This window comes from Gavialis gangeticus, unplaced genomic scaffold, assembly GCF_001723915.1.
Source record: "Gavialis gangeticus isolate Ggan-Ray unplaced genomic scaffold, GavGan_comp1, whole genome shotgun sequence".
Taxonomy (NCBI): Eukaryota; Metazoa; Chordata; order Crocodylia; family Gavialidae; genus Gavialis; species Gavialis gangeticus.
This window is the reverse complement of record NW_017729025.1, coordinates 92,537,465-92,550,234: the sequence shown is the minus strand read 5'-3', so window position 1 is coordinate 92,550,234 and position 12,770 is coordinate 92,537,465. Positions and strand designations below refer to the sequence as shown.

The 12,770-nt window shown below is 40.3% G+C and overlaps 1 protein-coding gene across 1 annotated transcript in view; it reads right to left on the bottom strand.

The window, feature by feature from the left end:
- The window catches only part of DCAF5 (DDB1 and CUL4 associated factor 5), a 132,927-nt gene that overhangs the window by 99,162 nt on the left and 20,995 nt on the right, over window positions 1-12,770 (bottom strand). Inside the window, exon 5 of the mRNA XM_019519167.1 lies at window positions 6,345-6,474. Within this exon, the coding sequence (XP_019374712.1) occupies window positions 6,345-6,474 (130 nt within the window). The remainder of the gene's footprint in view (window positions 1-6,344; window positions 6,475-12,770) is intronic.

The following is a 12,770-nucleotide window of genomic DNA, read 5'->3' as shown; positions in this document are numbered from 1 at the left end:
CCCCCCCCCCCCGTAGCCTCTCTAACTTGTCCACTTCCTTTTTAAAAAGTGGAGCCCAAAATTGCACATAATACTCCAGGAAAGGCCTAACCAGTACAGAGTAGAGAGGCACTATCACCTCATGGGCCTTGCACCTGCTGTTTCTACAGATGCATCCAAAAAACGTATTTGCCTTTTGTGCAGCTGCATCACACTGCAGACTCATATTCAGTCTACCAGGACTCACAGATCCTTCTCCATACTTCTGCCATCTGGCCACGCATCACCCATTTTGTATTTTGTTATTACTATTGTTCACAAGATGCAGCACCTTGCATTTGTCAGCACTGAACTTCATCTTGTTAGTTCCAGCTCAGCTTTCCAATCTGTTGAAATATTTCTGAATTGCACGCCCATCCTTCAACATGTTCGTAATCATTTTCAGTTTTATGTCCGCTGCAAACTTGCTGAAGAAGCTTTCTGACAGCATCCAGATTATGAATAAACATGGACAGCACTAGGCCCAGGACAGACCCCTGTAGAGCTCCACTCAAAACCTCCTGCCATTCTGACATAGATCTGTTAATATTACTCTGTGCTTGCGACTATTGAGCCAGCTGCTCATCCATCTTATAAAAGTTTCGTCTAGCCCACGCTTCTCCAATTTTTTTTATGAGATGGTCACGCGGGATCTTGTCAAAAGCCTTGCTGAAGTCCAGATATTCTATATCCACAACATTCACTTCATCCATCCAAGCAGTTGCTTTGTCAAAGGAGATCAAGGTTGATAACTTGTTCTTAGTAAATCCATGACGACTGATTGTGAACAGCCTTTCCTCCTCCAGATGTTTGCAAATTGACTTCCTTAGGATATGCTCCAGTAGCTTCCTGGGCACAGAGGTCCAGCTAACTGGTCTATACTTCCCTGGGTCCTTCTATTTCCTGTTTTTAAGGAGAGGCACCACACTGGCCCTCTTCCAGTCCTTTGGTACCTTGCCCATCTCCCACAACTTCATGAATATCATTGCTAAGGGGTCCCAGATCTCCTCTGCCAGCTCCTTCAGGACCCTGGGAAGAAAATCCTCAGGCCCTGATGACTTGAATTTATTCACATCCATCAAAAGCTCTCTGACGGTCTCTTTTGTTATCCTATCCCTCAGCCTGTCCCATTCCTTACCCAAATAATCTTTATTAGGTGGCTGATTGATGCAACCTAATGTTTTGGGTTTTTTGGTTTTTTTTAAAAGAAGACTAAAGCAACATAACTGTTGAGTGTTTGGCAGCTCACGTGCATGGGACTTTGAAGAGTACCTACATGTTCTTCTGTCCCCTTCTAATTCTTCCACCAATTCAACACCCCTGGGTCTTGGTCCACATACTTATAAAACATTTGAGTCTTTTTTGGCCTAATGATGATGCTACTGCTTACATCACCAAAGGTGGAACCACATTAGTGGAAGATTTCCAGGAAAAAAATGCCACAGTGGACAAAACCACAATGGTTAAGGATCAAGTGGCTGCCTTACTTTGAGCAACTACAGTAACTAAGGATTTTTAGGAATGCATAACAACCTTCCTTCCTCAGAAGTTTCTTTTCAGCCTCAAGGTTTTTGATGAGGTTTTGGGCATGAAAGCACATTCGCCTACTTTGGTTTTCCCACTCTTATACAGCAAACTTCTAGCACTCATGTAAAGGCCATCATTTACTAACTTCAACACTAATACTTTTATGGACATTTCAAAGAAACTGATTAATTTGATAAGTTTTAACTTGGCTCAAATGGAAGGGATTTTACTGAAAACTAACTGTTACTATGCATTTTTCCATGTAAAATTAGTTATAAAAACACAACAAAAACAACCCACAACAGGAAATCCAAAGTTTGGCATCCATTGGTCAAAGTTGCCAAGAGCTTTGATTTCATTTGACCTATATGCTAATAAACCTGAGTTCTCATGGGTCCCAGAGCTGTCTGGTGCCCCAAGTCTTTAATTTAAATCTATTTTGAATTTTGCTTCTGTTTTCCCCCACCTTTCAGATTAGAACAGGGAAGAGCTTTGCCCAACAGAACAGGTTGAACCTATACCAAAACCCCTTTAGACCAGATTTAAAAGATACAATGTAGCAAATGAGTTCTAACATGTTCCAATACCTTTTAGAGCATAGTGTAGACCAGACATCCTGATTTTAGACTCAATTAATGAGCTTGATTTGTGTCTAAGTGCCCCCCTCCAGACCAACTAAACCAGTTCAAGGGCATGTTAGAGGCAGGTGGTGATGGTGGTATCTACATACATGCACTTGCCAGCATATTCTAAACAAGCTTTCAAAGAGTTGGTCCTGCAGGTCTTACTCAGGGAAAGCTCCCACTGGCTCAAAATGGGAATTTCTCTCCCGCCCCTGGTAGAGGAGGTAGGTCTTTCCATGAATGAATGCTTCAGGAGGTATGAAACTATTTCTTCTGGCCAAGTTTATCTGTTGCTGAACATAGACCAATTACAATACAAAGAAATGGCACCTACCTGAGCATGTTCTAACTCAGGTGATCCTAGGTATCAGGAAAAAACCCCTGAGTCTGGATTAAATGAATGCTTTCAGAAAAAAGAAGCACAGGCGGTTTCCTCCGCCTCTACCCTGCACAAAGGCAAGAGCACTCCACACTTCAGTAAGCATACATTTAGAAGGCTGATGGAGGGGCCAGAATAACATTCTTTGCTTGGGAGATCTTCAAGTTATTTTAGGACTTAGCAGCAGCAATCAAGTTCCAAGGGGAAAAAAAAAAACCCCACCATCAACTCCCTGTAAATTAACCAAAAGACTTTGCGAGAGGGAAATAAAGCTTTTCCAGTTAAAAATGCAAGGGAAGAGCAAAAAGGTACAAACTGGCCAGAAACAGAGTTACTATGCCAGGAAAAAAAAAAGTTACTACAAAAAGAAAAAAAACAACAGCATCAACAAGAGGCATCTTACTGGGCAGGCCTGGTTTCTGTTTTAATTCAGTTAAAAATTCTGGGCTAGGGATAGAAATTACATATAAACCACTATAAGTGATTGGAAACTGGTTCAAATCCGTAATACAATAGAAATTCAGTGCACCATCAACCTGCCTTTCAAAACGCCTGAAACTGGTTTAAGATACGCCTGGATGGATTTAGCAGACTTAACTAATTTAGGTTAAATTGGTTTACTAAACTGCTGACCCAAATTCAAGTCAACTCACAGTCCCCCAGCACCCTAGGATGCTTTGCACCTCCTCTACAAGTCCCCTGTTGCAGGATGGGCAAGGCAGACTTGGCCCAAGCTGTCTGCTCCAGTTGAGCAGGAAGGCATGCTCTAGCATCCCCCCCCCCACAAATCTTTCCCCCGCCTGGGTTCTGGCCTGGGTCACTGCAGGCATGTGGCTGCATTTCTGGAATCAAAAGTAAAAATGCATGTTCATTTGCTTGTCAGTTCAATCTACCCATCTTAGACTAACTTGCAAAGATTGAATCGATTCAGTCTTGGGATTTTTGACTGTCTGTACTTAGCCCTGATGGCTCTAGAGATAGAAGTTTTTCTTCCTTGTTATTCTTGTAAGCCCTGAAGCACTCATTCTGCTATGGTGGGAATGATAGCTTTACTCTATTCTGGTTTGTCCAAAGGGTCTGCACCACCTCTGGGGGGAATCTATTCCAGGCCCTGGGGACTCAAACAGTAAAGAAGTCTGTCCTTATGTCCAGCCTAAAAATGGTCTTGGAGGAGTTTGTGACCATTGGAACTTGTCATCCCTTGGGGCAGTCTGGTGAACAAGCGTCCCCCCAGATCCTGATGCACACCCCTTATATACTTAGAGACTGCCACCAGGTCACCCCTGAACCTGTGCTTTTCCAGGCTGAAGAGTCCCATGGCTCTTAGCCTCTCTTCATAAGGCCTATTCTCTGATCATGTACATGGGCTCTCCTCTGGACTCTCTCAAGCTTCTCCACATCCTTCTTGAATTGTGGAGCCCAGAATTGGATGCAGTACTCCAGCTGCAGCCTCACCAAGGCCGAGTTCAGCAGAAGGATGACATCCTGAGATTTATCTGAGAAGCATCTATGGATACAAGCCAGAGTTTGGTTTGCTTTACCAGCAATGTCATCACATTGATGGTTCATGTTCATCTTGTGGTCAATCATGACGCCCAAGTCTCTTTTGGCCATGGTGCTAGTGAGCATAGCACTGCCAAGCCCACAAATGTGTTGCAGGGTCCCCTGCCCACCCAAGGTGGAGTACCTTGCATTTGTCGGTATTGAATCTGCCCACTTTTTGAGCCTATTCAAGTCAGCCTGGATCACCAGCCTACCCCCCGGTCATGGATGCCCTACTCCAAAGTTTAGTGTTATTGGCAAACTTGGCCACTCCACTTCCGACACCAGTATCCACATAGTTGATAAAGATGTTAAAGAGAACAGGGCCAAGGACAGAGCCTTGGGGGACACCACTGGTCATGGAGCACCATGATGATTTACTTCCGTCAACCACCACTCTCTGGGTCCAGCCTTGGAGCCAATTCCCCAGCCATCAGACTGTGATGTAGCTGAGGCCACAGTTGGCCAATTTTACCAAGAGGAGATCATGAGACACCAGATCAAAGGCTTTTTTAAAGTCCAGATACATGATGTCACTTCTCCCTTGTCCAGGTGGTATGTCATTAATTTGGGAATAAAGGAATTATGCTTCCCCACACAGATCAACCCCAAATTAAAACTATGGAAGTTTTATTAATATGTATCAAGTTGTGAGTTGGAAACTCAGGAGTCCAGCTACCCTCTGCTGATTTGGCAGGTCTGGCAAAGGCAACCCATTTTCTTTACTTGCGTGTGAATGTCTACAAACAGCAAAACAGATACGGAACTCTAGAGTTAAGCTGTTAGTTATTATTTAGACTGAATTTCATTTTATTGGGGATATGAGCAATATATTTTGTGCAAGCTTCATGACCCTCTCAGATCTCATAATATCCTCAGACAAAACAACAATATGCATTAACCTAAATTTGCTCAGCTATGTGACGCTCTCCAAAACCCCCCGAAACAAATCCCCAAACCAAAAAAAAAAAAAAAAAAACCAAAAAAAAAATTTTTTCCCAAACAAAAAAAAAAAAAAAAAAAACCAAAAAAAAAATTTTTTCCCAAACAAAAAAAAAAAAAAAAAAAACCAAAAAAAAAATTTTTTCCCAAACAAAAAAAAAAAAAAAAAAAACCAAAAAAAAAATTTTTTCCCAAACAAAAAAAAAAAAAAAAAAAACCAAAAAAAAAATCTTTTCCACATGCACAAATCAGAAGAGTTACAATTAATAAAACCTAAGCTTTTAGAGTACGGAAAAAGATCAAGCGAGGAAGTTTAGGAAGATTCTAAATACCCTTTAGGTTTATTCTCTAAACCTAGATGTCTGAAATGTAATGCTAGACATTACAAAAAGCAGTCAGAGGGATTGTGCCAGACTTCCCAAGTACGAAACTGTTCTGAAGCCACAGAACTGTAGCAGGGAAAATCCTGACCAAACCTAGGTACCAAAAGCCAATTCATCTGTTAAACAGCTTACAATTGAGAAAAAAAAATTAAGTCCATCATTCAGTCAGCAGTACAGTGGTTGTCTTAACAGGTTTAAATTATATTTGCAAAAGCCAATCCTAATAATTTCATAAGAGTAAGACTGATCTCTCCTGTAAGTAGTCATTACCAATGCAAGATTTAATTTTAGATTTAAATTTTTCTTTAAAATCTGGAAGAGATCAAAATTTCCCCCTTCCAATGTATAAATGAAACAAATACAAGTGTGCCATTGTATGTAGGTTGTTTTCATAACTGGGGATATTGGCATTGTACATACACCATCTCTGAATTACTTCATTTTTCTGAACTTGTCTATTCTCTCTAGTATTACTGTTGTGATGTTATGGAACAAGGGAAGTGAACAGTTAATATGAAACCTGCAAAAAATTAAGACATCTTCAGACTATGCTAATCAAAAGGAAATAAACTCCACTACAGATTCAGTGCATAAGAACTGGGTTTAAAGCAAGCCCACTAAAGAGGGCAAGCCACAATGTTGAGGAAGCCAAAGAGCTTTCTGAAACTCATTTACCTGATCTTCTTGTGGAGGTAAAGCTTTCCAGATAAACGTAGCTTATATAATCAATATTCTACTATATATACACATATACACATTAATAGATCTGTAATTATTGTAAATACAATTCCTAGAGCATGAAGTGTTTTCTTTTTTGAAGCAAGTTGTCTCAACATCTCATATTTGTATGCTAGCAAGTTGAGCAGCAAGTACCCTCCTCAGAAAGGAAGTCAGTTTCACAGCACAATGTTCACTAACAACAGCTCTTACCTCTGAGGTTTGCGAATATCCCAAAGTCCCACGCCCTCTTTGGAGTTAGCAGTAGCCAATAATCTGGGTTCTACTGGGTTAAACATCACACTATGAAAAGCTGAAGGGTAGTTTGCCAAGCAGAATGGCTCTGTTGAAAAATTAAATTTTCAGAAATAAGAACAATCCATGCCTACGACAATTTGATACAATGGTTTAGTGACTTGCTATATTTCTACAGCAAGGTAAGAAAATTGAGACATTTCCCTGTAGTTTAAATCCATGCATCCCATAAGGTAACTGATGTTTTTTAATTCTCCCACATATCTACTATCTTTACCCAATATGGAAAAAAATCCAATATGACATTTAATAGAAATAAATAAATCACTCTGCATAAAGAAGGTTAACAGAAGAACTAAAAGGTCTTGCCATTTATACAGACACACTATTTAAAGCTCCTTAAGACAGAAGGATGAAATCATTGGTTTGGGGAAACAGTTCATAAGCTATGGACCCTTATGGTTTTTTTGTATTTTTTTGTATTTTTTTTTTTTTGTAGTGGAGCTTGCACCTTGAATAAAACAGAAACTTCATGGTGACTTTCCAATCCATGTGCAATTACTCCAACTAGTCCTTAAAGCAGCCACAGAAACTGCTCACACAGAAGAGAAATATTAATAAAAAGAATGATAAGAGGAAAAACAAAAAAAAAGATCACAAGAAAGTAGGGCTGGAAGGGACCTCACGAAGTCATCAACTCCAATCCCCTGCTTAAGGCAGGATCCCTAAATAAACCAATCCCAGCCAAGTGTCTGTCTAACCTGCTCTTGAAATTTCCAGGGATGGATATTCCAGAACTTCTCTAGGTAACCTGTTCCAATGCTTGACCACCCTCAAAGTCAGAAAGTTCTTCCTAATCTTCAACCTATGTAAAGAGAAATTTCATGGAGTTCATTTTTCCTCTTTTTTTCCTAACAGTTAAATTATGTTATGGATTGAGAAACATTTATCCTGCTTTTTGTAAAATGATACTTTTTTGTGTAAGCAGTTTATGCAGTTGTTATAAGGACTAGGTGGAGTAATTACAAATGGATGGGAAGGTCTCCATGAAAACTTCTCTGGTTTGGGAAAAACAGTTAATAAGTTAGGGACCCTCACAATATCTCTTTATTGAAGATGTAAATCTCCACTATGAGGAAAAAATAATCCAGAAGCTTGCAGATATCCAAAATTGTGTGATGCTTCCTAGTGTAGGCCTCAAATTACACTGCCTTCAAACATACCTTCCTCAATTCCCCCTGTAGAGTTAATGCTTTTAGGGCCTACTTCGTGTCAACCTAGGTGGCAGATCCTTACCATACTTTTAAATGATGTAGTACTCAAAAGGCCTCAAGCTGAACAAGTGCATGTTGCAGTAGACAGCACACAAGCACTGCCTACTTGTTCTAAACTTACCATCTAAAAAGGTAACAGGTGCTTGAGAAATATGTAAAATACAGATAAGGCAACAAATGAAGTGACAGACAGACTCCATGCCTGCCTCCTAAAAAAATATCAGTGTTTGTAATACAAGGGCTCCCAATGTTATGAAAAAAGTTTCTTTATCAGAGTTGATCACACCCTTCTTAAAATCCCGTTTTCCCACTATTGTTTTCCTATCTCACCATCCCTCCTCCTGTACATCCCTTTCCCTATAATCTCCTAACCAAAACCTTGATCTAGCCAATAGCTGCTGGACACAAACACTTTCAAGATACACATGCCCCAGACTCAATGATCGACAAGTACTACAAGCTTCCATAACAACTCAACATTAAACATATTCATAGAATAAATACAGAAGTGACTCCTGTACAAACTAATATCTCGGTTTCCAGCACCTTCTTTTCTGTGGAGGGCTTCGGATCAGCTTAAGCTCAAGAACTAAAAAAGGACCCAGAGGTGTTAATCACCAGGGTCTGTGCCCTGAGAGGTAGCAGTGGCAGCAGGGACTGGGCTGGTTCCAGCCCCTAAAGCCAGTCCAGCGCAGAGCTGCCACAGCCCTGCCCAGGGGGCGGCAGGACACACCACTGAGGGACCCGATACGGGCCAGACTTGGGCCACCCCTACTCTAGATCATCACAGTATTTAAGTCTTGCAGGTATTTTCTGCGTAATATCTAGAATATAGTCTCTCTTATTTACCAACACAACTAGAACGTTCATTCAGACACTCCTCATATCATCTTGAGTTTCTCAGTGGCCTTGACAACTGCTTGTCCTGTTGGTATTTATTCAGAGCAGTGAGACAAAGATGGTTTTCCTAACCTACTGCTTTCATCATGTCAACCTTCTCTCTGTGCCCCTCCACTGTGCCCCCTCCCTACTCCACTGAATCAACAAAAGCTGCTTGTCTTCACTTTCAAGGACCTTCATGTCATATTCTCTCTGTACCATCTCTCGTGCTGTTTATAGAGAAGTCTACTCCCGTCTCTGGCCAGCCCAGGGTGCCATTCTCCTTTACCCCCTTGCTACATTTTCTAACAAGTATCTATGCATTTTCCATGCTGCTCTTTATGTTCAAAGTTAGTTCCCCACAAATATCAACAGTACTAAATTTGTTTTTTTGTTCATTTGTTTTTATGATGTCTACAAAAACTTGACACTAGCTTGCGTATTGGTGTGCTGAGACCACCTTTTAGAATAATAATGCTGTCCAATTATTTCCATGTTCTTTTACATCTGCCTGTATCTATCCATTCCTGCTCTCACTTACATTTTTAAGTTATTTGAGGCAGGGACTGTCTTTTTCCCACCCCCATGCGTTTTTATTGTGGTCAGCACAGTAGAGCTCAGGTCTGTGATTAGGGCTGCTAGATTTTAGGCCAATACAAATACTAATTGCCAGGAGAGAGAGAAGAGGGACTGATATTTGTTCCAACAAGTCTACCCAAAGGGACTAAGGCTGGATCTGGTCAAAACGTAGTTTCAAAAGTAGCCTCATGGTAAGGATGATCCTTTAAGTTCGCATCATCAAATCAGGTCCCTGCTGTGATATACAATGTTGAATCATTAAAAAAAGAAAGCTCCTACTGAGAGACGTAGACCCCATTCACTGAATGTAGACACTGAAACAGGAACAGAATACCAAATGAAGGAGCTGGGAATGTTTCCGAATAGCAAATAGATTTACATTTAATGAATACTTATTTATCCAAATTTCCTTGACCTACATTATAGATATAGTAGTGTAATATGGAAGGCAATTTGTCATAATTTACAAAAGCATGACAACTTGTCTAATTAAAACTAGATTATACCATCCAAATTAATGAGATACACCACTTTCACAAAGAAAGAGGAGATTCTTATTTTTGTTATTGGCATCTATGCTTTGTAATGGTTGCAGCTCATATGCTCAGTAATAGCACATGGGTTGTTTCTTGAGAGAAGTTCAACACTACCTCCACCAAAGCCAAAGAAAATAAGTTTCAATGGGTGGGAATGGAGAGGGGGAAAAAAAAACCCTACAAAAGACAAACTAAGCAAGAGACGTTATTTGGAACGGGAGAGGATCAAAGTGGATGGAATGCCCCCTTAAATATTAAATGGAATATTTAAGAGCATCTAACAGTTTATTTGTGACCTGTTCTTAAATAATTTCTTCAGACATTTAGGGTTAACTTACTATGCTTGCACCAACAGGCACAGTACCCACTCTTATGAATAGTTCTATTCAAGGTAACAGGATTACTTATATTGGTGAGCACTCTACTCTGTCAGAACTGTTTGCAGTCAAAAATGCTGACTATGAACTATCACATGTTACTATGCAAATCTCCACACAAAATACGTTATCTGGTGGTCAAGTAACTGGGAAAGACTGTCAAGATGGTCAAGCTGAAGGGAAGTTATTAGTGGAGCGCTTCAAGGACCAGTCTAGAGACAGAAAAATATTTACACAGGATAACTACAAGCCACCACTATTATGTGATCATGATTAAGGCAAGTGTGGTTCAAGGGTTTATTGGGCTAAGTATTTCCAGTAGAGATAGGGAAATATTAATGCCATTATGCAAGGTACTGTCGCACAGCATTCCAGGTGATGTCATACGATTCTGGGTCAAGAGAGATTAATTTAAAAAAGGGAAGAGAGATGCAAAGAAAACCTAGCAGAGTCATCAGCAGAATGGAGAACCTAAGAAAGTTTGGCCTAACATAGTGGTTCTCAAGATTTTTAGACTCAAAGGATCCCTCCATAACTTTGGTGAATTGAGTGGCACCTCATGTCAAAAACCGATGTATTACTATGTTTACATTCTTGCAGAGGGACCAGGCAGTGGGGGTGGGAAAGCAGTCAAGTAGGGAGAGCCTGAGCATGCCTTATATGCTTATCTCCTCACCACCTAGTCTGAGTCTGCTCTTATCTGCTTATCTCCCAACAACTTCTGTTGTACTCCTTTCAATGGATCTCCAAGAACGAGGTTGAGAATCACTGGCCTGGCAAAACAAGACTGAAGAGATACTGTTGCTTTGTATAAATAGATCTGGGATAAACAGTAGGAAGGAAACGGCTATTTAAAATTAAGGACAATGTTGGCACAAGAACAAATGGAAATAAACTGGTTACAAATTCAGGTTGGAAATTGGGTGGCATTGTCTAACAGAAGAGTGAGGTTCCAGAATAGTTCTCCATCGCATAGAGCCTACAAAACTAGCAAATTTTAACATGAAATTTGATTGGTTTGTAAAAAAAACCTTACATGATGTGGTTACTTGCAATACTTGGAATCTGAAATCAATGGCCCGGAAGGTCTCCAACTCTTAGACTGCTATATTCATTCAATTTGGTGCATGTGCAATAAATCTAGTTACCCCAAAGCAGAGCTATTTGAGATGTATTATTAAGGAATACAACTTCAAAGTTGAGAATAAAAATTAAAAAAAAATAAAAAGGTTTTGCATACACCAAAATGCAACAGAATATTTTGTATGAAACTGCTTTTTACACATTTCTCCTCTTCCAAGTAATGTTTGATTTTCAAACTCTCTTTACTGTGCAGCGTAGATTTTAAATGCATTAGTAAACATTAAAAACTCTATAAAGTCATGCAAGTAACTATAGAGTTGGAAGACAATACAGGACCCTGTACATAGTGGCTACATAGCTGGTGTATGGTCATACCGTCCTGGGTATGCAGTTGGTCATGCAGCCTACATTAGCTCAGGGTAAAAGGAGTGCTCAGGGGGGTAAAAGGATGACAAACTAGGTCACCACTAACCAAGCTATATGAAGCACTTAGCTTACTAGCCATATAATAAATCCCTTTCCTCCATGCATTCCTTAACCACACCTTCTATCTTCCAAAAAGTATGCTGGCCAACTTCATGTTCTCCTTTCATGCTCCAGAATGTCCCACCACTGGACCTCACAGCTACCTGAGCAGTTCTTAGGTAGCTTTAGGGGGTTGGAGTTCAGAAAGTCTGTGGTTACTGTTTTCATTGGAGTATAATTTAGTTTTGAAAACAAAACAAACACAACCCTACTTTTTGAAAAGGAAACACTTAAATTGTACCACTACATTAAGGTACCATGTTTCCTTAAGTACAAGAACAATCTCTTCAAGTAACAAATGTTTTTTGCATTGTCATGTTAAATTCATAGATCACATGGCAACTTGAAAATATATTGAGAATCTACATAAAAAGTTAAATAGTACGAGATTAATGACTTTTAGTCATCTTGAAGATAGATGTTTAGTTTGTTCTGTATGCACCGTTACAGGCACTCCTAAATGGGTTTCAAGTCTAGCATTGTCTACACTGTAGAAATGCACTCTTAAGTGTGGTTAAAGGAGCAGTAAAGGCATTACAATCAGACTTTAAACTCTGCTTAGAAGATCACATTTCTGTACTAAAGCCTTGAACTGAACTCTTGCTGGCTACTCAACATAATAGATGTTGGAACTGCAATTACTTTCTACTATTTTAACCAGTTAGCCAACCCAAGCTATGAATGCACTCTCTGCAGTATGGACATATTTCAAAAAAATCAATTTAGTTTAGGGCTGTGGTTCTGAAGCAGGGTGCTGCGAGACCCCCTCAGGGGTGTTGGGACACAGGTGCTGCTGCAGCAGCCACCAGGTAAAACTGCTCTGTGCGCAGGGCTGTGGCATGTGCACACATATCACCTGCATGAAGGTTATTCAATTACTCTACAGCAGGCAGGAGAGATGGCTAAGGCTGCAGCCCTTCCTGGTCCACACCCCCTCAGTCTCCTCCCAGAAACCAAAACACATGGGACAGTTCCACCTGTCTAGTAGGCATTTGTTTCCATGAGACATTATGCAGGATTGGAACAGGAATGCAGAATGAGACAGCTCTCCTGCCTGCTTCTGGGTTAGAGAACCTTAATGCAGGAGAAGCATAAACACATGCCACATCCCTTCCTGTTCTGGCTGTGTAC